Source organism: Setaria viridis, chromosome 9 (assembly GCF_005286985.2).
Source record: "Setaria viridis chromosome 9, Setaria_viridis_v4.0, whole genome shotgun sequence".
In the NCBI taxonomy this organism is placed as follows: Eukaryota; Viridiplantae; Streptophyta; class Magnoliopsida; order Poales; family Poaceae; genus Setaria; species Setaria viridis.
In genome coordinates this window covers 6356153-6378301 of record NC_048271.2, presented here as the reverse complement: position 1 = coordinate 6378301, position 22149 = coordinate 6356153, and the positions used below count along the sequence as shown (strand labels likewise).

Below are 22149 nucleotides of genomic sequence, written 5' to 3'. Positions count from 1 at the left end.
ACAGGGACGTCTGGTTTGCTGAGTTGCCACTGGGCCCGGCCCTCGTGGCGCACCCGGTTTCCCTGTTGTTACCCGATCATCACCGTAGCTCTTGCTGTTGTTAGATCTGGATCGTTGGTTTGGAATTGTAGAAATTCTCAGAAAGTAAATGCGGGAAGTTTTTCAAATGAAAATTGTCATTCATGAAAGGTATGGGATCGTTACTTGGATTTAAATTTGTTTGACTTGCACGCTCGAACCACAGCCTTGCAGCTACCGCTAAACCCAATTTAATTGTTCCGTGTGGACCACTAAATCTACCGGTAAAGCGATTCAACTTTGTACGTGCTCAAATCGATCCGATTTTGCGATGATGTAACGGATCATGTCATTCTTACATTCTGCCGTAGAGATCGGCGTTATGACCAGTGCCGTACTGTTATCTTCGCACAAGCAAAGCACTGATTGCAAACCATACTTTCTTCCATGTTAAGAAAACCTTCCAGGCCGTAAGGAGGGCAGTACTTGTACTGCACAGCTCCGTACTGATTCGGAGACAGGAGTTTAGTTCCGTCACGAACGTTTAGATACTACTTAGGAGTATTAAATATAGGTTAATTTCAAAATCAATTGCATAAATAAAAGCTAATTCGCGATACAAATCTATTAACCCTAATCAGTTTGTGATTTGACCATATGTTGCTACAATAAATATGTATTAATCATGGATTAATTAGGCTTAATAGATTCGCCAATTAGCCACGCTTATGCAATTAGTTTTATAATTAATTCATATTTAGTCCTTCTAATTGGTATACAAACATCCGATGTGATCCGAACTAAAATTAGTCTATGGATCCAACGCCCCCTAAGTTTGCTTTAAATTGAGATCGCACCTCTAGCTAACATTCAAACTGCAACGTTCAAAAAGCTAAATCCAACTCTCTTGTTTATTTTTGCCTCTAACAAGATGACTTATTGATGTGCACAAAAAGATGCACCCTCAAAGTCCCAGCTAAAAGCTACTACGAAGCAAATCCCAATCATCTCGTAAATAAAATTAACAAAAAAACTAGAAAAAAAAAACCCTCAAAGTTTGAAGTGGAATTTTTAAAATCAGTCGTCTACCAATGCAAAGCATCTCAAGACGGCTGATAGCTCGTGGCGTTCAGGTTGATGGAGTCGACGATCCTGATGATCTGCTCGAGCGCGCTCCTGTCGTTGAGGATGCCGGAGTGCGACACCTTGGGGAGCTCCACGACCTCCACGACCTGCGCCGGCGAGTCGGACCACGCCTTGATCGGCCCCACGAGGCTGGCCAGGTTCACCGTCCCGTCCCCGTCGCCGTACACCACCTCCTCGGGGGGCTCGTCGAAGCCGCCGTCCCCGTACACGAGGCTCTCCACCGTGTCCACCCCGGTGCCCACCAGGCACGTCACGGGCACGCCGGGCTCCGGCAGGGCCTCGACGAGCGGCCGGATCCGCGCGCGGTACGGCTCGACGCCCTGCTCGAACCCGATGTCCCGGAGGAACTGCGTCATGTTCTTGGCGGAGTAGGAGCGGTTGCCGCCGCCGCCGTCTCCGTGGCCCCGCGACACCACCAGCGTGGTGTTGCCGAACACCCGGGGCGCCGGCAGCAGCCACAGGTTGCTCTCGGCGCTCCGCTGCTCGTCGCGGATGAGGGAGGCGTCGACGAACGGCACCCCCAGCGTGTTGCCGGAGGCGAAGGTGAGCATCTCCTGCACCGACCCGCCCCACGGCGCCGAGAGCGTGACGAGGCGCGCCACGTGCGCCGCGCGCCAGGGGAGCGGGCTCCGCGCCAGCAGCTGCAGCGCGAAGAGGCCGCCGAGGCTGTGCGCCATCAGGATGGCGGGCCTCCCGCCGTTGGCCGCGCACGCCGACTCCACCAGCAGCCGGAGGCGCTGCAGGTACGCGGTGCCCACCGTCGACGGGTGCCCCGGCCCCGCCAGCCCGTACCGGAAGTCGTACGGCGCGCCGAACAGGTCGCGGCCCTCCTCGTAGCCGGCCTTCTCCAGCGTGCTCGCCAGGGTGTTCATGTACCCCGTCAGCAGCCTGCGCACGCGTCAGTTCTTTTTGTCACGTCACGTCACGGTCACGGACATTTGCAAGCTGCCGTAAAAATGCTTACTTGAGGTTTGGATCGAGGTAGCGGAGGGTGGAGGTGGAGCCGAAGTCGGAGACCCTGGTCTCGACGCCGGGCGCGTTGCGGTAGTCGTCGGCGCCGGCGTCGTAGTAGAGCGTCATGCGGTCGGCGAAGCACCTGGTGAGCGGCGGGAGGAGGACGGAGGGGTCGAACCAGAGGCGGAACCAGCCGCCGCGGCCGCGCACGGGCGGCCACACCCGGCACGCCAGGCTCGCCGGCCTGTACTCCTCCGTCAGGCGCGCCTCCAGCTGGATGCCGCCCGCGCCCGGGATCAGTATCACCGGCCGCCGCCCGGCCGCGACCGCCCTCGCCGCCGACGACGCGCCGCAGCACGAGCAGCTCAGCGTCGACAGCATAACGACCATCACCGTCACCGCTGCTGGCGCGAGGGCCAGCGAAGGGCGCCCCTCCATGCTTCCTTCCACGCTTGGATTTTCCCTTTTGTCTCCTTGTTGCTTTTTGGGATTAGGGTGCTCCCTGCTACTGTGTTGTGTGGTGGTGACGGTGCTTCCCGGAGCTCACTGATTGGCGATGCTACCAGGATCGCTTGGAGCCGCTCAAAAAGGCCACGGTAACGGCAGTGGTTACGTCTCGTCCTGGCCGCAGTGGGTAGGCACCCGTCTAACCAACATGCACGTTCAAATCGAGCTCGTGTCACAGCGTAATTACCCCCGTGTGTTAGTGTGTACCGTCGCCTGTACGTGCTGCGTGTGGACTTGGAGGGCCCTGCTGTCGCCGGGTCCGGGGGCTCGAGGCTGTCGGTCACGCGATCCGGCGGTTGGGGATTGGGGAAGCGTGTGCCGGAGCACGTACGGGCCGCCGGCTGCCTTTCGTCGCCGGACACGATTGGGCCGGGGGCAGGCGTAGTGCGTGCTCAGTAGTACAGTATCAATCATCGCACGGATCCAGCGGCCGAACTCGTCTCTGGCTGGACAACGAGGAGATGCCATGTGATGTGTTTGCCGGCCGTCGGCCAGCCAGCAGCGAGTGATGTGTGCACCGGACTCGCAGTGGCAGCAGGCAGCAGCTGATGGGAATGTGGCAGCTGCCCGGAACATTTTTGGGGTAAGGAATGTTGCCACGCTAAAGCAAACCGTTGGATAACCGACGAGGCGACGACGACGACAAGGACAGGCCTTGGGCTTGCTCGTTTTGTTCATGGGCTTCCGAAGGCCTAGCTGGAACCTGTACAAGTGACTGTGTCATGCTTCTTTTTATTCCTTTTTATTTATTTCAGTAAATATTTTTAATAAATCAATGTTTTATGTTGGGAAAAATTTTATTTATAAAAAATCAATTAAATTTCTAATTATGATGGTTATTTCTAGAATCGGCTAATCGCCATTTTTGAACACTTTTTTAAAACAAAACAGCCCTGTATCGTTCATTTTTCTAACATATGCTATAGTACTCGGTATTAGTTGGAACATTAGGTTGCAACGTACATACAACTTCTATATAATAAGATCTTGATTTAAGTGACTTTAATGGCCAGCCTGCGTAGTATTTTGCCTGCAGAAACGTTTGGCGTGGCTGCTACGTTTTCCTGAAAATGGTAGCAACTTGCTATACGTCCACATGGCTGCAATTTTATTCCGTATCTGTATACAGTACCGTACGTCTGTACCTTACACAACACGTCCGTTGCTAATAACTATACCTTGGGAGATCATCAATCAACCTGCGTCAGATGACCTCAACGCAAGCTAGCCAAAAAAAAGGGAAAAAAGGCTCACAATAACCTGATTCCTCGCGAGTCGCGACGACCGACTGAACTGATGAACCCGTCGTCGTCGACTTCAAGAGTCCACACAAGCAAGGCCCGCCTGACTTGAACAGAGCAAACCAATGCAAGACTCCCTGGCCGAAACAAAGTCGTGCCAGCATCGCGAGCTCAGTCGCGCGCAACCAACGAGACGAGCATCGGGTCAGAATCAGAACTCACCCTGCCTAATCCGTAGCCATCCAAGCACGTCACCTCCCGGCTCGAATGGAACGAGTCGCATGTCATCCACCTATATCATGCCCCAGCTAACCGTCGTGTTGCCGCATCAACTCATCCAAGTGTCTGTGCCACCTCGCTCCGGGAGCTGCCTGAAACAGCAGGCCGGTGCAAGTGCAACACACAGCAAAGCAAGGAACAACCCGTTTGATCGATCGATTCCTCGCGGTCGGCAGGCGGGCATGGCGGTCGTGGTGTCGGCGGCGACGGCGAGCCGGGGGATGCGAGTGCTGGCGGTGCTGGGGCGGTGTGCGCGCGCGCCGTTCCGCGTGCTCGTCCGCGCGCGGGACCTGTACGTGAGCCGGATGGCGGCGTGCGCGGGCGGCGGCGGCCGGGGAGGAGGCCCGGTGGGGCTGGTGGCGATGCCGCGGTGCCAGAGCCACGGGTTCTACCGGTCGGCGGCGGGGGCCGACGACGACGTGCGGGAGCTCATCAGGGCAGCCTCCCGCGCTGGCCCGCCCAGGGCGCCCGGCGGCGTCGGGCCGCGGAGCCAGAGCGTGGCCATCGGGCGGATCGACGAGGACCGGGCGTGCGAGTTCGGACTGGAAGACGGGGAGCGGGCGCAGGCGATGGGGCCACGGAGCAAGAGCTGCGCCGTCGGGCCGTCGGCCAGGACGGCTCGCCGGGCCGGCGTCGCGGCTTAGCCTCAACGCCACCGCCGGCGCAAACGCACTGTGATGAAGCTGGAACGTGGACGGCAGGACAAATCTGAGTGCGCCACAGCACAAAATCTGCTGTTCGTACTGATAAAAAAAAGAAGCGGAAAAATACGACTCCTATAGCATACTATATACGTTGAAGTACACGTCCGTCGCTGTGTCTCGCTGCCGATAGTTATTTCTTTTCTATCGAAAGACCTGCCGATTGCAATTGAAAGTGTCTGTAATTCGAAAACGTGAAGCGAAATTATTCTGTCGCGCATGGCCCCGGCCGTGAGCAAGGTTAAACGTCGATGCTCTGGATACGAGTACGCGGCCACGGGAGCTGTCGTTCTCAATTTGTGCCGGAATGTGTTTTTCTTTCTTTCTTTCTTTCTTTCTTTCTTTATAATAAGTAAGTGCCGGAATGTGTTGACGCCATCTTGGAAGAAAAAGAGCAGGTCTTTCTTGACTTCAATAACGGGCGGCCTCCCTCGCCGAGATATCGTTTGACTCGGTACACGAAACTACCCGTTCCTCGTACTTTAGTTGTTGAGTGGGACAACGGCATGTCTGCGTTGGATGCGCCGTTGTCACAACAAGCTTGCACTTCCTCGCTTCGCACTCGCTGGTGCTGCCAAGAGAGAACAGGACCATCGGAGCACGGTAAGCGAGCCGAGAGCACGCGCACGTTTTCAACCACCTGAATTCCGTATTCACAATTGCCATGCCACAAGTTTGACACATGATAGCCTTTTTAGGTGTGTATTTGATACACGCTACAAATATGTCGCGCCGGATGCTTAACCCGATGTGCTATATGTCATTGCCTTGATAAATTTTACTACGAATGTACACGAGCGTGCTCACGGGATAGGATGCACCCGCACGTTCATGTAGGTTCAGTGCGCGTGCGTGTATATGAGTACGTATATAGATTTATATTGTATTTACTATTTAGTAAAATAATTACCTTGCTACGAATTGTGATGTAATTTATTTTTCACACTTTGTCTGGTGGGAGTATGACGATGAAGTCCCCCGGAAGTAGGGGTGGTAAAGGTCTCTCTAATTTAATGAGTGTTTGGCAGCACTCCACTCTAGAAAAAACAGCTCAACTCCACCTACTTCACAAAATTGCAGCTTCATTCCACCAACTTTAGGAAAATATGAAGTTGTTGCACGTGTTTGGTTGATTGCAGTGCTCCAGCTTCAGAAACATGAGGACTTATTATGAATAGTTTATTTTACCCTTTTGTAAATGGATCCACAGTCTCTTCTCTTTTCCCCTCCTCTCTTCCTCTCCCTTCTCTTTTCTCCCCTTCTCTTCAACAACGACCACCATCGGAATTGGAACAACAAACGATCGGAGAACCTCAGCACGGGAGAGACGGGCGGCGAGGGCGTTGGCGAAGTAGGAGGCCCGGCGGTCCTCCGTGCGGCGAGACGAAGAGGAGGATGGAGTCTCGGGAAAATAGAAACGAACCGGTAGTTTAGATTGATATATAAATATATAAGCTCTATGGTGCGATGTTTAGACCATAGCACTAACTGCCTAGTAATGCATACGGTACTACAATTAACCAATTCAGTAGAAAAAATCTTATTAGTTTTAATTGTGCCCATGCACTAGCATTGCTGGTATGTTGGCAGGGAAAGAGGGCGGTAGTTGAAAGATAAATTGACATCTTACTTATTCAATCTGTAAACATTTCACCATGTTCTCCATCAAAAGGAACTGAAGGATCTGGCCTTACTGACAGTACTATATAAGAGAGCCATTTCACTAGCTAGGACTTGTATTTGACCTCCTATTTCTGTGCTACTCCACTAAGAGTTTTGACTGATCTTTCTCTTCAACCTGTTGCAGAAGTGCAAAGTTGAAAGTGCAGTTTACAATGAAGAAGCGAAGGTCCGTGTACAGTCACATCTTTATTAATTATTGGACAAACCGAGGTCATTGCTGAACCATTTTGTTTCCTTTTATTCAGAGTTACGGCGCAGAGGAAGCACTAGAGGTGGTCAAAGAAGAGTAGTATACATCACGACACTGAAGATAAGTCTGGCGTAATCCTTTCATATTGAATGTTTTTACTATTTTTTATGGTCCTTGGAATTGAAGGTACCACGAAATTATACATGGGAAAGTGCTTCAGGTTGAGTTCAATGTTGTAGCAGTGGAGGCACTCAAACGTGTCTCTCAGGTTGGCGATGAGCTGCTCTGTCTTGCGGGATTTGATGATGATGTCGTCAATGTAGACCTCCACTGTATCCCTATCCCTGACCAGGTAGGTGGTCAAGGCAGCGGTTCATGCACCTCTGGTATGTGAAGCCCACATTCTTGAGCCCGAACGACATCATGACGTAGCAGTACGCGCCGAATGGAGTGATAAAGGAGGTCGCGAGCTGGTTGGACTCCATTGCGATCTGGTGGTAGCCCGAGTAGGTGTCGAGGAAGCAAAGGATCTCGCATCCCGTGGTCGAGTCGATGCGAGGCAACGGGTACGGCACCTTGGGGCATGCTTTGTTCAGGCTTGTGTAGTCCATACCATGCGCCATGAGCCATTCTTCTTCTTCACCAGCACAAGATTGGCCAACCACTCAGGGTGGAAGACCTTCCTATAACTTCGGTCCTGAGGAACACCCTCGTGACCGTACCCCTCACTAAAAACTTCATTCTAAAAATCCAGTGGGAAAAAATGGAATGGAGAAATGGTTGCCTTCAGTTTTGATGAAGAAGAGAATCTTTGGCGATGGAGATAGCCAGAAGCTTTGTTGTTGCCGAGGAGGTCTTTGTTCCCAAAGCTTCTTTTCTTCCCTCTTCGTCACCGACAATAGGTGACGAAGTCCCTCGAGCCGAACCCTGTCGGCGACGAAGACCGAGTTGACGACAAAGGCCGAGTTGATGACGAAGTAGTCAATGATGAAGTAGTACCAGTCGACGACGAGGGCCAAACACTATCAGCGACGAAGACCGAGTTGACGACGAAGGCCGAGTTGACAACGAAATAGTACGAGCCGATGACAAAGCAGTCGACGATGAAGTACGAGTTGATGACGAAGGCTGAGTCGACGACCAAGTAGTACGAGTGGACGACGAAGTAGTAGAGCCGACGGCGAAGTAGACGATGAAGCCCCTCGTCTTTGGTCACGAGCACCGAGCAAAACCTTTATCCTTCGGGGTGATGCCGTTCATCCCGACACCATCGTAGCCCCTCTTGGCCAGTGTTCGCGATGAAGGCTCTAAGTTCAATCTTTCCCAGCCCTCAAATCAATGTTGAGAGATAAGATGAAGTGGTGGTCAATGTCGAAGTCTACGATGATGTAAATGATGATGCCCCTCTTCTCAAACACCATCGGCGATGAAGGTGGAGTCAACGATGAAGCAGTCGACGACGAAGTAGTTGACGAGCCCCTCGAGCCGAACACTGGCGGCGACGAAGGCGGAGATGTAGTATGAGCCAACGACGAAGTAGTACGACGAAGGCCGAGTCGATAGAGTCCCTCGAGCCGAATACCATCGGTGACAAAGGTGGAGTAGAAGACGAAGTCCCTCGAGCCGAACACTGTCGGCGACGAAGGCGGAGTCGACAGTGAAGTAGACGACGAAGTAGATTTTTCTTGCAAGAATCAATGAAACTTTCTTTGTTTAAGGAAAGCTATGAATTAGATAAAAGTAGAGCATGCCTTTCCTAGCTTCTATGCTCAAAAATATGCAATCGCGCTTGGCGTTATGATTTTTCAGGACCCTTTCGGCATTTACAACCACTCTTTGGCATATACAGCCATTCATATACACTTGGCGTTTACTCTATGGCATTATCACTTCATAGAGGTCTCAACGTAGGTGCTCTCGGCTCTATGGCTCTTCGGCATCTTGCACGATAGAGTCTTAAGCGTGAACGCTCTCGGCTCCATGCTTCGGTGCAATGCAATGCAATGCTTGCATGTATGAAATGAATGTATGAATGAATGGATGCTTTTTGCATGAGGGTGAGAATAAAGGGTTGGCAAGATAAAGTGAAGGATACCCTTCAGTTCAGTCTCTCGTCTTTGCGTGACAAAAGCTTCATGAGATAAATGAAATCCAATGATACCAGAGTCCAATAGAATTCCCGGAAGCCAATCAATCGATGAAGTCCAGTAGATACATAAAACCAATTGATATGGCATAGCCATTTCCAAATCAATAACACAATAAGATAACCGCGGAACCATTAGCTTCGGGGGAGAAAACCGATAACCCGAAAGCAATATCCTGCAAGAAATGTGGTGAAGTGCGCATACAAAACATGATACTTCCATGCATCCTCTCGATGTGAATGGGATAGAAAGCAGAATTAAGAATAGGCACGTAGCACATTTGAGATGAGCGTATACGAACATATGAAAACAGAGGGCAAACACATTGGAATTCCTTACCTTGGTGAGAAGGGTCATCCTAAAAAATCCTTCCATACGAAGGGTTAGTGTGAGCACTATATTAAGTAAAGACTTCCAAAATGAAGGGTAAGAGACAAAACCGATTATGCACAAATAAGTAAAGACTTCCAAAACGAAGGGTAAGAGACAAAACCAATTATGCAGAAATAAAACTGAGGTGATAGTAAGATACTTACATGTGCTAGCTGGTCCTGCATTCAAGAAACACAATATTTCATGCGTAGGGTTAGCTTATGAAGCTGAAGAGATACTTACAAAGATTGGTCAAACCTGCATGTTAGTGAGAAAAGCAAAAACCAAGAAGCATAAAAATAGCCTCTTTTGCCCACAAGCAAAGAGTGAGAAGTATGGTGTATGTGAATTGCGACCGAAACCACGGCACACAATGGTGGTTTCTTGCACATGAAGTGCATTTTTAGAGCCTTAGCTCATGAGCAAGTGAAACATGCATGATACCTGAAGGGTTTGTAACTTGATGCACGAATATACTTTAATAGAACACTGTTAATGCCAAAGGTGGAAGCCCCAGGTGAGAGATTCACCTCTAAGTATAAAGTCGTAGATTTTGCCGCCAACGGAAAAATCGTGCGGCTTTCATTTAGTTTGGCCCTTAGTCGGCCCGTTGTAGAAAGTGAGTGACTTCGTGTCGAATGTGAGTAGATTTCGTGTAGAAGGCGTAGATCACTTGCGAGAGTTTATTTCGTAACAAGGCGAGGTTCCTTTCTCGCGCTGAAAGCCCGCCGGTTCGCGAGTGTATTGGCCGAAACCCAACTACACGGATGACGAGCCCAATCAAACGGAGCCCAACTTGCGCCGGAAGCCAGACAGATGCTGACGCCGAAGCTACAAAATGCCCGGCGAGTGAACTGCCTGCATTCTACCCTCGTGAAAAACCCAACCGAGGGAGACTAGCTGAGACCGAACGGTCATAGAGTCTTGCTGAGAGCCTGCGAAATCTCAATGGCAGGCACACATATATATTCCGAAGTACTTAAAAAAACCCGGCATGAGCACCATGAAATAATAAATAATCAATATGAAATCTATAACGTGTCTGCATGCTCGAGATCTAAGAGCTGACAAGGACATGCTCAGGCGCTCTCTGCAAGGTGACACCTCGGTTCAGAAAATGACTGAAGGGAGCGCGACGTGGGCCTCGTAAATACCTGGGCGGGCTCCGAAGGGGTTGTGAGTGGGCCGTAAGAGTTATCAACTGGACCGAGGGGATTGATTAGATGGGCTTTGGTTTTCCGAAGCCCAGCAAGCTTGAGTGATGTCTTTGCAGTTACGGCTGGCTCGCCGAAGGGGAAACGTTTCCCGTAAAAACCCAAGTGTCCATGATGAATAACTTGATGACTTTCAATAATCAACCGAAAAATAGACAGTGAAAAACTCACTTTCCACACTCATACGTAGTCCAAAGATTGGTTTGTTATCTCGGACGAAGGGTACTTCGTCACTTATCTGAAAAAGTTTGTTAGTAGATAACCAATACGTAGACCCGAAGCAAGTAATGTTGTAAAATAACAGTATAATGCATGAAGGTGCACGTAATGTGAACATATCTCCCATTCGGAGTAATTGTGTAACAAAGCTGATATTAAATTAGTATGCAAACAGTGTAAAGAATATTATAAATGCACGCTACATTCGAATTAATAGACATTCAAAGGATACATTCTGCAAGACAGGGGATTAGAGCTTTAACTGAGACATACAGTTTAATGGTTGATTTCTTTGCTGGGCCCCTTCGGCACTGTAGAGTGACCGAACAGAACAAAAGGACCCAGCTGTGTCGCTTTTGAGTATCACGAAGCAGGCCCTTTGTTGATTATTCAATGAGGTAGGAATTTAAGCAAAGTCAAGCACTACATCCTTGCCGAGATGCAGATATTAAAGCTGTTCATGCATGAGCTTCGGAATTAAAAGAAACTGTTCCTTGAAAAGCGAACTGTGGGTATGCATATACTAACCAAAACGTTTGTGCATGATGCAAATACGGAGAATAAAGAAAGCTATTAGCGTCTGACAGCAATTGAGGATTCCACCTTTGACTATCCGAGGGTGCCTCCGTGAGACGAGGTTCACCGAGTCGGAACCCCTCGGCTCCTGATGTTTGTGCTAAACCAAACTCACCAAAGTGGTACGGTAGTTGTTGCCTACCTGGGCCTTCGTACGCCTGGCCGAAGAGGTCTAATGGGCACACCCATGGAGGCCGAAGCGATGCGCGTAGTGCCGACGGAGAATTTTTTTATTTTTATATATATTTTTTTCAATTAGTCGGATGAAAAAATTGTAAAATTAGATTATTGTCGCCTGCCCAGCCGGCGGAAGGGCCTTATCGCCGGCCCAGGCGGCGGTTGGGCTGGTGGAAGGGTCTTACCACCGACTGGATCCTTTAATTGCTGAAATAATCGACACAAGTTTCAGATCTAAAGATTGAATTTTAGATCTGAAACTTGTATCGATTATTTGAGGATCAATATGACATCAAATGAAAAAAAAAAATAACTACAAAGTTATAGATATCATCGAGATCTACAAGTTTTATATAAAGTTTATCTCCATCTGAGTTGATATAAATTAGTTATAATTTTTTGAAAGTATGGTGCGGAGGGGTGCACCTCTTGTCGCCGGCTGGGCCGGCAACAATAGCCTATTTTTACAATTTTTTTGTTTGACTATATATTTTTGCAAAATGCTAAAATAAAAAATATAAAATATAAAAAGTTCGCCGACGGATTACGGAAACCATGGCCCAAATTTGATGATCGAGGCCCAACCGACGACGAGGTCTGCCACCTTGATGGCTGATTTGTAGGCATGCATTTGGGCCGGCGAACTGCTTGGCGGTAGAAGTAAGTGGCCGGCCGAGCTGGAACTCCCAAGGGGCCATCGGCCCATGCGTGACTGGCCGATGAGCGGATGTAGTTGCAGTTGGGCTTCGTCGACCCAGCTTGTGCCTCCTCGGAAGGGTTGCGGCGTGGGTCGAAAAGGACGAAGCCCAACATCTCTTTGCTTGTTTCTTCAGGCCTCCGAAGGGGTTGCCGAAATGGCTGCCTACATGGGCCGAAAAGGCCAAACCTGGCTGGTCGCATTTCTTGCCTTGTTTCGGCCTCGGGGGGACGAAGGCCACCGACATGAGTGTACCGAAGCCCATCAGCTGGTAGTGGCGTCGAGATTCAATGTAGAGATTTGTGACATTTTACCTGTAGAACTTGCTAACAGGTACAACTTTGGGACGATTAATCATAACAACAACATACATAATATTATTGATTGAAAATGTATCGTGCAATTAGCTGGCAGGGTTTATCTTTTAGAATCAGAACCGTCTTAACACGTGTTTACTGTAAAGCAGATATGCAAGGGAACTGACGTTCAAAGTAGTACGTGAACGTGTAAAATTATACTGAACGCAAGGTCTAAAAATATTCAAAGGATACTGTCTGCAAAAAATAGAGGATTAGTGCATTAACTGAAACGTTTAGCTCAACGCTCTTGACTGCAAAACTGTGGGTTTGTAGAGCATTGATCTGACCCCTTCGGACGCGAGATTGTTATGAAACTTGAGGCGTCAGATTGGATCCCTACCGGCCACCCAACCATTTTCTTTCGAGGAATGGAACGTACCTTATTTCTTTTGGGACGAGTCGACGACGAAGAAGTTGACGAAGTCCCTCGAGCTGAACACTTGTCGGTGACGAAAGCTGAGTTGGCGATTGTTGGCGCTAGAAATCGGCTGATCGAATCCCCAGCGTCGGACACACGACCCGGGAGAATCTGCTTAACTCCTGTTCGGGTGATCGCCCTGGTGCGGTTCGCGCGGCGTGCCAGCCAATCTGACCTGTTGATTGGTAAGGAAAGAAACGTGTCAGATCCCAGAGGTTGCGATCGGCTAAGATTCCGATCTCGAGATAGCTTATCAGCGAATCGGCCGATATGCTGTAATAAAGAAATCGGCTATAATGCGGCCGATTACTGGGCAGCGTTAGTAAAGAAAATTGCTAGAGTGATCTAAACAACGCTATAGTAACAACACTAGGAATAGATCTAAATCGGCTATGCAGAAAATAATAGATTGAATAACGAAGTACAAGGAAGCTGAAAGCTCCAATTCCTAGCTGGATAACTGGTGATAAAACTAGAACAACAGGCAAGACCTAGGATTCTAGTGAATATCGATAACTAATGAATAAATCTAAACGAAACGACAGCGATGCGCCCGAAGTTAAAGCTTAGATATTACTCGATAAACGGGACTTACAGAATCGGTCGGAGATCAAGTTGATGCAACCCCACCAACCCGTATGAACTCGTGAAAAAAGAAGAAAAGTATTGGCGAAGTCGCCTGCTTGAAAGTAAGTGCGAGGAAATAGTAGTTTGTTGTATTGCCTTTGGTGGTGATTACAGATCTATAAAGGTGGCTATTTATAGCCTGTTACAAACGATTTCTTAACCGACTAGAACTCTATCTCTAATTTAAACGAAAACGAATATTTACAAGTACGATTCGTACTGGAGTTGATCATCATGCTCTCATGGGCTGACTCCCTCTTTATCTTCATAGTCCACTTTAAGCCCATACCAGTCCAATTGCTCCAGCCTCCTAATCGGCCGATTTCTACCAACTCCATCAACAAAGGACAGCCGAGTACAGTACACCCGTGTCCCTCAGAAGACGAGTACTCAAACAGCATTACGACTACCCGACACTCGGGACTACTACAAGCCAAGCTTAGCCTACATGTCGGGGGCTCCAACTACTCCGACCTTGGGATCTAAGGTCGGGCGAGGCGGAGTTCCACCCGAAGGGTCGGGCGCCTCCGACCCCAGGACTCGGGGTCGGGCGAGGCGGAGTTCCACCCTCGGAGGGTAATCGGCCGATCCTCAACTGTAGCACCAATCGGTCGATTTCCAACCGTGACCTTTGTGTCTTGCCACATCTCCTGATTTCTTCCTTTCCTGACGCCGATTTCATACGTGTCAAAATCTGGCGTCAACAGCGATGAAAGCGGAGTGGATGACGAAGTAGTTGACAAAGTCTCTCATGCCGAACACTTGTCAGCAACTGTCGGAGGGAAATATTAACGGCCTCCTAATGCCGCTTAAAGCAACAGTCACGAATGCCCAGGCCCATCTAAGATCGCAAAATTGCCGTCGGCCCAACATGGAAGGGAGAGGCCACGTTCCGCCTCGCTCGACCAGGAGTCCTGGGGTCGGACGCTCCCGACCCCTTGAAGGCCACGCTCCGCCTCGCCCGACCGGAGACCCGGGATCGGACGCTCCCGACCCCTTGAAGACTGCACTCCGCCTTGCCCGACCCCGTATTTTGGGGTCGGGCATCCCCGACCCCCGGAAGACCAAGCTCCGCCTCGTCCGACCGCAGATCTGGGGTCGGGCTGACTCGGGCCCGCCCAACAAGTACCCGCCTCGGGCGCCGATCTCGTGGGTCCTCCTGTCAATCTCGCTATAAATGCGCCGCAGGTATGTCAGGAAGAGGGATGATCGCGCTCCTCACGCAACCTACTGCAAGTACCCATGCACGGCCGCACTGTACGAGCTACAGTACCTGCGGCCTCCCTCCATTCGCCGCAAGGCACTCATGACCTGCGCCGCCCGGAGCAGAGGGAAGACTCGCCCGTTCTCGTGCCCCGCGTGCCCGGCAGCAGGGATGTGACGTCCGCTCTCCGCGAGCCATCAGCAGGACGGCGGCATCCGTCGTCCCTCCCAACGGACACCAGAGTCGCGACGAAACGCCCTCATCATGACCCGGCGGCTACAGTCACCAAGGAGGCCATTGACAGGGCGCAACGACAGTTGGCGCGCCGCCGCCCTCCTCCAGCATACGCGCCGGCAGACGTCGAAGGTCGGCGAGGATGCCGGGAACCTGGGAACTTGGTTCCTCCCTTCGTGTTGTACTTTTTACCCAGCTGTGTTTAACTCTTTACTGTTCTCCACACCCGGTCTCACCTGTGACCCGGCGGTCTCCTTACGGTATAAAAGGAGCATCGGGGACCAGAGACGGGAGAGACTTTTTTCCTCAAGCCAGCAGCACATTCTTACATTCCCTTAGAGCACAAGCACACAAGAGATCTGGGATCAGTTCCCTCTCTCGTCCACCTGTAACCCCTACTACAGAACCCCGCATGGGCAACACGAGCATCCTCGATACTGGACATAGGGCCTCTTTCGCCCGAACCAGTCTAACCCTGTGTCTCCCACGCCACCATCCGAAGCCTTGCGCGCATAAAAGAAATTTACTAGTCTAAGTCTTGATCCGCAAATCTTGGCAACAACAGCAACGAAGGCTGAGTTGGTGATGAAGGCGAAGTGGATGACGAAGTAGTCGACAAAGTACGAGTCGACGACAAAATAGTTGATAAAGTCCCTCGAGCCGAACACTTATTAGCGACGAAGATTGAGTTCGATGAAGGCGGAGTGGACGACGAAGTAGTCAACAATATTCCTCCAGCCGAATACCGTCGGCGATGAAGGCCAAGTAGACGATGAAGTTCCTTAAGCCAAACACTGTCGGTGACGAAGCCGGAGTCAGACGAAATTCGACCGAGACGATTCCAAAGGTCGAATGATTCCGAAGGGTGAAAAATCGATCAAATAGTGCGTGCCGACGCCTTAACGGGCCTTGTCTTTGCCGCGGCCCATGACTGTCCGAAGGGGGCATCGTCTGGTCCGAAATAACCGATGGACTAGTGCTGTGCTGCTTAAAAAGTTACCCAAGAAAGCTGGAAATGATCGTAGCTACTACCTATCTACCTTGTTACGGGTACCAGGAAACGATCGTGTCATGCAAGTCAATTAAATAATTTGCATGCTGAGCTTGGCAGTAAAGAAAAGGAGAATACGCCGAGATTTATTGTCTAGGCCAAAGTAACGTAAAAGTTTAGTATTGAAAATAATCAGAGCACAAATGCTAGTACAAGGACGAAGAGCTTAACGTGGCGGAAACCCCTCGGCTGCTGCTTTTCTTTTCTTTTTTTTACCATTTTCAGCGACTTGGTTGGCTAGTACTGCGTACCTGGGCCTGTGCGCCACGTACACGTACCCGAGCCTCTCGTGGCTATTGAACGAAGGTGTTGGCGTGACCCGTATTAGGCCGAAAGAGTGGCCTGTCGAAGAGGTCAGCGCGTATGGGCCGAATGGTGACCCGCCGAAATGGAGGCGCACTGGTTTGATGGCCGGCTGAAGAGGTAGACGCGTGGGCCAAAGCTTTTCTCTCTCCAGATTTTTTCCTCGAGCCAAACATGCGGTGGGCGTCAAATGTCTCCAAATAAGGGGAAAAGGAAAGAAGGAGGGTAGAGGGGTAGAAATAAGAGGGATGAAGGTGTAAAAATATAAGAGCAAGTGAGAAGAGCTCAAGTGTCTCATATCCTTTTGGGTACTTTATGCAGAGAAGGGAGGGGATGATAATTTTCGATTTACCCTAGTGGGTACATTCAGGCTGTTCGCTTCAGCTTATAAGCCGGCTGAAAAGCTAAAACGGCTGATTTATTGTGAGAGAAAAAAACTGTTTGGTGACTGATAAGCCGGCAGAATAAACTGAAGCGAATAGGCTCATTATTTACAAGCAGATCTTAAGCTTTCACACAAGACCAGGGCCATTCCCTCCAACAACATGGGCAGCCCACGCGGCGAGTTCACGCGGAAGTCGACCGGCGGCGTGCGCCGCTGCCGCGTGGTGTGGCCGGTCGTGGCATCGGTCGCGGCCCCTTCGGCTGAGACGTCGTCAGTTGCCGGCGGCTGATCATGCAGGTCTACCTTGCGGATACTGTATCCCGCGAACCAGTCATCGAAGATGAGGTAAAGGTGCCGCTGCAGGGGAGGATTTGCGGGGCCGCAGGGGACGGACAAGATCACCGGACGGCCGCCGCTTTGGCATCCTTCTTTCCTCGTTGCCTTTTGCTCCTCCTCAGCACCGTGCCCCTGCAATTCGCATCGGTTGCAAAATTAAATCGAGATCCAAGTATCCAACCCGATGATCCCGATCCTACTCTTATTGCAACCCCCACCCATCCCATCAAATCTATACGATCAAGCGATCAACCCTACTCCTTAATGCAACCCAACCCCCATCAAATCTCTACGAGACTGTATCGAGGGGAAAACAAAAACCGAGGAGAAATCAGAAGTACTAACAATCAAGTGGAGGTAGGTCTAGCAGGAAACAACAGAACTGCATAACGTGCGCACGCCATGCTGGCTGTCCCCATGGGTCGTGATCATGGGCCATGCATGAGGCGTCCTTTGTGTGTGGTAGGATCGTGCGAGTAGGATGATATCCAGCTGTATGACAAACGAAGGAGCGTAGGACTGGACAACTGGCGCAAAGAGAGCTAGCTAGAGCTCGCGTGCTGTTGCGAACTGAGCGTAGTTCAGCCGGTAAGATATCTTAGGGTGAAATCTGTTCATGTGGATTTAAGTTCTCGACTCAGCACTGGTGCTCACATTTTTCTGAATTTATTCCAGATCCATGCAGCTCTAGTATATATTCAAGAAATAATTGAATTCATGAGTGTTTTCGTCGTCCTTAATTTTCCCCATGTCACGGTCCCAATAAAGCCTCTGCCCAATAATGAAGACGGTATCTTTCAAAAAAAAATCAAGACGGAGATGGAGAAGCATACGATCGTTTCAAAAAAGAAGAGAGAGAGAAGCAGATGGCATTCAACTATTCCTACGTGCAGACACAAGATGAATCCAGTGAAAACGAAAAACTCGACCACACATGGAGAGTCCCCAAGCTTTGTTCTAAGATTAGAAAGTGCCATGCTTCGTACATAGTTTTGAGAAGGGAGTTTGAAGAAAACAGTGACCCCGAAGCATCCTTTCCTCCATGAGAGCGTTAAGTTGTTATAGGCGCGACCAAAAGGCTCGAGAAGAAGAGGACGTGTAAGTTTGCTGACCGCCCTTTCACCTGTGGGCTGTGGCCGTGCGTACCAACTACTAAGCCACTGTGAGCACGTGAGTGGCGTGGCCCATCTCGCGGTGGACACTGCCAGCGACACTGTCCCTGTAGGACACTAATGACAGACGACAAAGACCGTAGGGCTGGACAATACTCCGATCCCTTCTTTTAGTAAAAGGTGACGTTTCATCAGACATCTAAAATGAGCTAGTAGGCCATAACCCACAAAGCTAAAATTCGTGGCCGGAAGGTCACTTTAGGTGAACGGAGGGCGGAGGTAGTACAGAAAACCTTTTCTTTAATTTCGAGGAAAGAATTTAGAAGTCGTACAAAGAAATTTAGGCAAATTTAGGCCTCGGTCTCTTTCTTTCTTTCTTCCCCGGCCGTGCATATATAATCCGACGCATAATGCGCTAGGCACAAGGGCACAACAAACATAGCAAAACCCGAAGCTCTTGGAGCATATAGAAAACGAAGACGGCGACCATGAAGAAAATAATGCCCTTGGAACCTCGCGTCGTCCATGCCGCCGGACACCGCCGCCACCCCTCTCTGCTCCTGCGGCTCGTCGCCTGCCTTCTCCTTGCGCCGCCGCTGCCGCTCACCCGTTCGGCGACGGTGGTCACCCGCCTGCCGGGGTTCAATGGCCCTCTGCCCTTCTACATGGAGACCGGGTAATAATAAGCATGCTCTTCCCTCTGCCCTCGGCGCCAGCATGCTCTGCCCTTCTTGCTTCGATGACCCTGCACACGCGTGTCAGGTACGTGGGCTTGGGCGACGCGACGGGGGGCGCCGAGCTCTTCTACTACTTCGTGGAGTCGGAGCGGAGCCCCAGCACGGACCCCCTGCTCCTGTGGCACTCGGGCGGGCCCGGGTGCTCGGCCTTCAGCGCCCTCGCCTTCCAGATTGGCCCCCTCAAGTTTGTCGAGAGACGGTACGACGGCACGTTGCCGCAGCTGGTCCGTAATCCCTATTCCTTGACGCAGGTGAGAGTGAGATCCTACTTTTTTTTTCTATATATAATATCTTCACACGACCTTCCTCTCGAGGCTGCTACTTGATGAACCATTTGATCGAACGTCATCAGGTGGCAAGCATTATCTTCGTCGACTCGCCTGTCGGCACTGGGTTTTCATATGCGCGCGATCCCAAAGGCTACAATGTGGGAGACATCTCGGCTTCTTTGCAAGTCCTGACATTTCTGAGAAAGGTTGGGGAACACAACAAGCTCAGCATTGATTGAAGAACTGAAGACGAAAATACATATTGAGCATGCATGCTTCTAAAATTCTGCTTGTACAGTGGTTTGATGATCACCCAAGGTATCTTTCAAATCCTTTCTACCTTGGCGGAGACTCGTATGCCGGGAAGATGACTCCTCTTATTGCGCAGCATGTTTCAGAAGGTACCATTTGTTTTGCGATACCAGTTTCCCTCATTTCCTGGACGATTCATAGTGCTAACTAACACTGTCCCATGCTCTAGGTATTGAAGAAATGCAGTATCCACTTATCAACCTCAAGGCACGTAATTTCTAGCAGATAAATAAACAATTACCAATTGGTTAAAATACGATTAATTATGTCACACACATCGTTTTCTGTATGCAGGGCTATCTAGTCGGCAATCCTCTCACAGGAGATAAGATTGATGATAACTCCAGAATTCCATACTGTCATTCATTCGGAATAATTTCTGACCAAATTTACGAGGTGCTTATTCCTTCTCAGAGGCTGCAGCATAGCAATACTGCAATAACACCACTGCATACTTCTGATTCCCCTTTCTTTCCCTTTTCTTGTCCAAGGCTGCCCTCATAAACTGTAGAGGAGATTACGTAAACTCCACAAACAAACTCTGTGCTGGTGTTGTGCAAACTATTAATGATGTAAGCTTTATTTATTATCCTGTCTAAACACTTACTTTCTGTACATATATATCGTCCACTAAGGCTAGTTTAGCATTCCTTAATCCTTATATCGTCTTCACAGCTCATGTCAGAAGTTGATAATGAAGGCATATTGGACCCAGTATGCCCCTCTGCTTCACCCAAACCAAGGAGAGATGCCCTAAGAAGAAAGTCTCTAGCAGAGGAACACTATGAACTTAGTGATGGCCCACCTGAAGAACCTCCTTTTGGTTGTATTGTAAGTCAACCTAGCTTTGCCCTGATGATTGTTCACTCAATTCTTTTTATGCAGATGTAGGCCAAAAGCGAAATAAGTAGTTAATCTCTCTTGTTCACTACCAATGGCTGCCTAAAAATTGCTCTTTTTTTTGAAACACACAGAAGTACCGCTACAACCCGTCGTACATTTGGGCTAACGACAATGCCACCAGAGCAGCTCTCGGGATCAAGGAGGTAATGTTTTTAATACTTTCTTACCTTTTGAAATTGAAGTTCTAATGACCCAAGGATAGCACTAATAATAGGGAACAGTGAAGGAGTGGATAAGGTGCAAACCTAAAGGAGAACTTCCTTACACGTTTGATCTGCCAAGCAGCGTAGGATACCATTTCAAACTGACCACCAGGGGATACCGCGCTCTTGTGTACAGGTGAAAACATAAGCTAGTGATTCAGTAGGATCATTCTTAATTTCTTATGTGTATGTCACCATTATTTGAGCCTTGCAGCGGAGACCATGACCTCACCGTACCCTTCTCGGGCACACATGCATGGATAAGATCCTTCAACTTCTCCATTGCTGAAGACTGGAGGGCGTGGCACCTTGATGGTCAAGCTGCAGGGTCTGTCATGTTGTTCTGATGCCCTAGTCTTTTATCCCCCAATCAATCTGTTGCGTCGTTATTAGACTATCATTTGACAACTTTATTGTGGATGTGGACTCTTGCGAGATTCTGAATTTTACGCTAATTTTGGTATAGATCAATCTAACGAGCAATGCATGTCATGCTTTGTTTTGGCCAGATTCACAATAACGTACGCCAACAATCTAACCTTTGCAACAATAAAGGTTCGTCTTACGGATTGGGTGGGCTAATCAGATTCAGATGCATAGTGTATATGCATGGCATACTTAACAACACCTTTATATTTTGGCTGTGGATGCAGGGTGGTCGCCATATTGTTTCAGACAACAGGCCTAAAGAATGCTTTGTTGCTGCGAAAAGGTGGCTGACCAATGAGCCTCTCTGATGTGCCTACTGGGTTGCATCTCGATTTGAATTCGGATGAAGCAAGGAATGCCATACAAGCCCACAAATCAAATGTTTTGCCCCATACTCAGGGGGTTGTAAGTTAACATTATGTTTTCTTAGTTGAGAAATCAACGAAGGCGTTATTATTTATTAACCTTTCAAGAGTGTTGGTTGGCTGTTGGCGATTCATCTTCACTCTTGGCAAAAAAACCCCCCCCTCCTGTTAGACCTAAACACTGTCGACCATTACTGGACAAAAAGAATAAAGCATGCAACCCCCTTGGCCGTTTAAAATAAAACGGGTGGGATTAGTTTCGAATCCAGTAGTGATTGTTTCTTCTGACCCAAACCATTTGCATCTGTCTCCTCGCACTCTCTTTCAATTAAGGCTGTATCCATTTGGACAGTTTGCAGCGACGAAGATCAGTAATATTTACTATATTTTATTTAAATGTGTGTTACCTACCACTCTGGTGACTTATACTGTACCTCCGGGAACAAATGGACGCTCAAGTTTTTAGGTTTGCTTGTTTGAACCTTTATGAAAGGGTAAGCTGTTGCTGGCTTTTAGCTTTTATAAGATATGTTTAGCAATCTGAGCTCAAAAGATTACGAAAAACTCGCAAATTCCAGCTTTTCATATAAATTCAACTTTTTTAGGCTTTCAACTTTTCGGAAACTGCACGACAAGTTTGCTGTTTGTTTGAACTTCTTACTTTCCATGGTGAGAAGTTGCCCGGAATTAAGCTCAAACAAACAAACCCAATATTTTTTATATAGTACGGTCACTACCGGAAACAGGAAGTTTGCCGAGTGCCCCAGGCACTCGGCGAAGG

General features: G+C 49.3%; 2 protein-coding genes across 2 annotated transcripts; one reads left to right on the top strand and one right to left on the bottom strand.

The window, feature by feature from the left end:
* Positions 1 to 901: 901 nt before the first annotated feature.
* On the bottom strand, positions 902 to 2713 carry LOC117837988 (lecithin-cholesterol acyltransferase-like 1). Its single transcript, XM_034717841.2, has 2 exons — positions 2129 to 2713; positions 902 to 2052 (listed from the first exon to the last, which is right to left on the bottom strand). The coding sequence occupies exons 1-2, from the start codon at positions 2554 to 2556 to the stop codon at positions 1122 to 1124; spliced, it is 1359 nt and encodes a 452-aa protein (XP_034573732.1). The 5' UTR covers positions 2557 to 2713; the 3' UTR covers positions 902 to 1121.
* Positions 2714 to 18544: 15831 nt separating this feature from the next.
* On the top strand, positions 18545 to 21467 carry LOC117836243 (serine carboxypeptidase-like 17). The gene is made up of 13 exons (XM_034715633.2): positions 18545 to 18826; positions 18913 to 19138; positions 19240 to 19362; positions 19455 to 19557; positions 19638 to 19675; positions 19763 to 19864; positions 19960 to 20040; positions 20144 to 20299; positions 20443 to 20514; positions 20586 to 20710; positions 20789 to 20902; positions 21084 to 21129; positions 21228 to 21467. The coding sequence occupies exons 1-13, from the start codon at positions 18639 to 18641 to the stop codon at positions 21309 to 21311; spliced, it is 1458 nt and encodes a 485-aa protein (XP_034571524.1). The 5' UTR covers positions 18545 to 18638; the 3' UTR covers positions 21312 to 21467.
* Positions 21468 to 22149: the final 682 nt, after the last annotated feature.

Coding starts and splice junctions, on each gene's coding strand:
- LOC117837988 (XM_034717841.2), bottom strand. CDS start 2,556: ATGGAGGGGCGCCCTTCGCTGGCCCTCGCGCCAGCAGCGGTGACGGTG. Junction 2,053..2,128: donor TACCTCGATCCAAACCTCAA/GTAAGCATTTTT, acceptor ACGCGTGCGCAG/GCTGCTGACGGGGTACATGA.
- LOC117836243 (XM_034715633.2), top strand. CDS start 18,639: ATGAAGAAAATAATGCCCTTGGAACCTCGCGTCGTCCATGCCGCCGGA. Junction 20,300..20,442: donor AACCTCCTTTTGGTTGTATT/GTAAGTCAACCT, acceptor TGAAACACACAG/AAGTACCGCTACAACCCGTC. Junction 21,130..21,227: donor TAACCTTTGCAACAATAAAG/GTTCGTCTTACG, acceptor CTGTGGATGCAG/GGTGGTCGCCATATTGTTTC.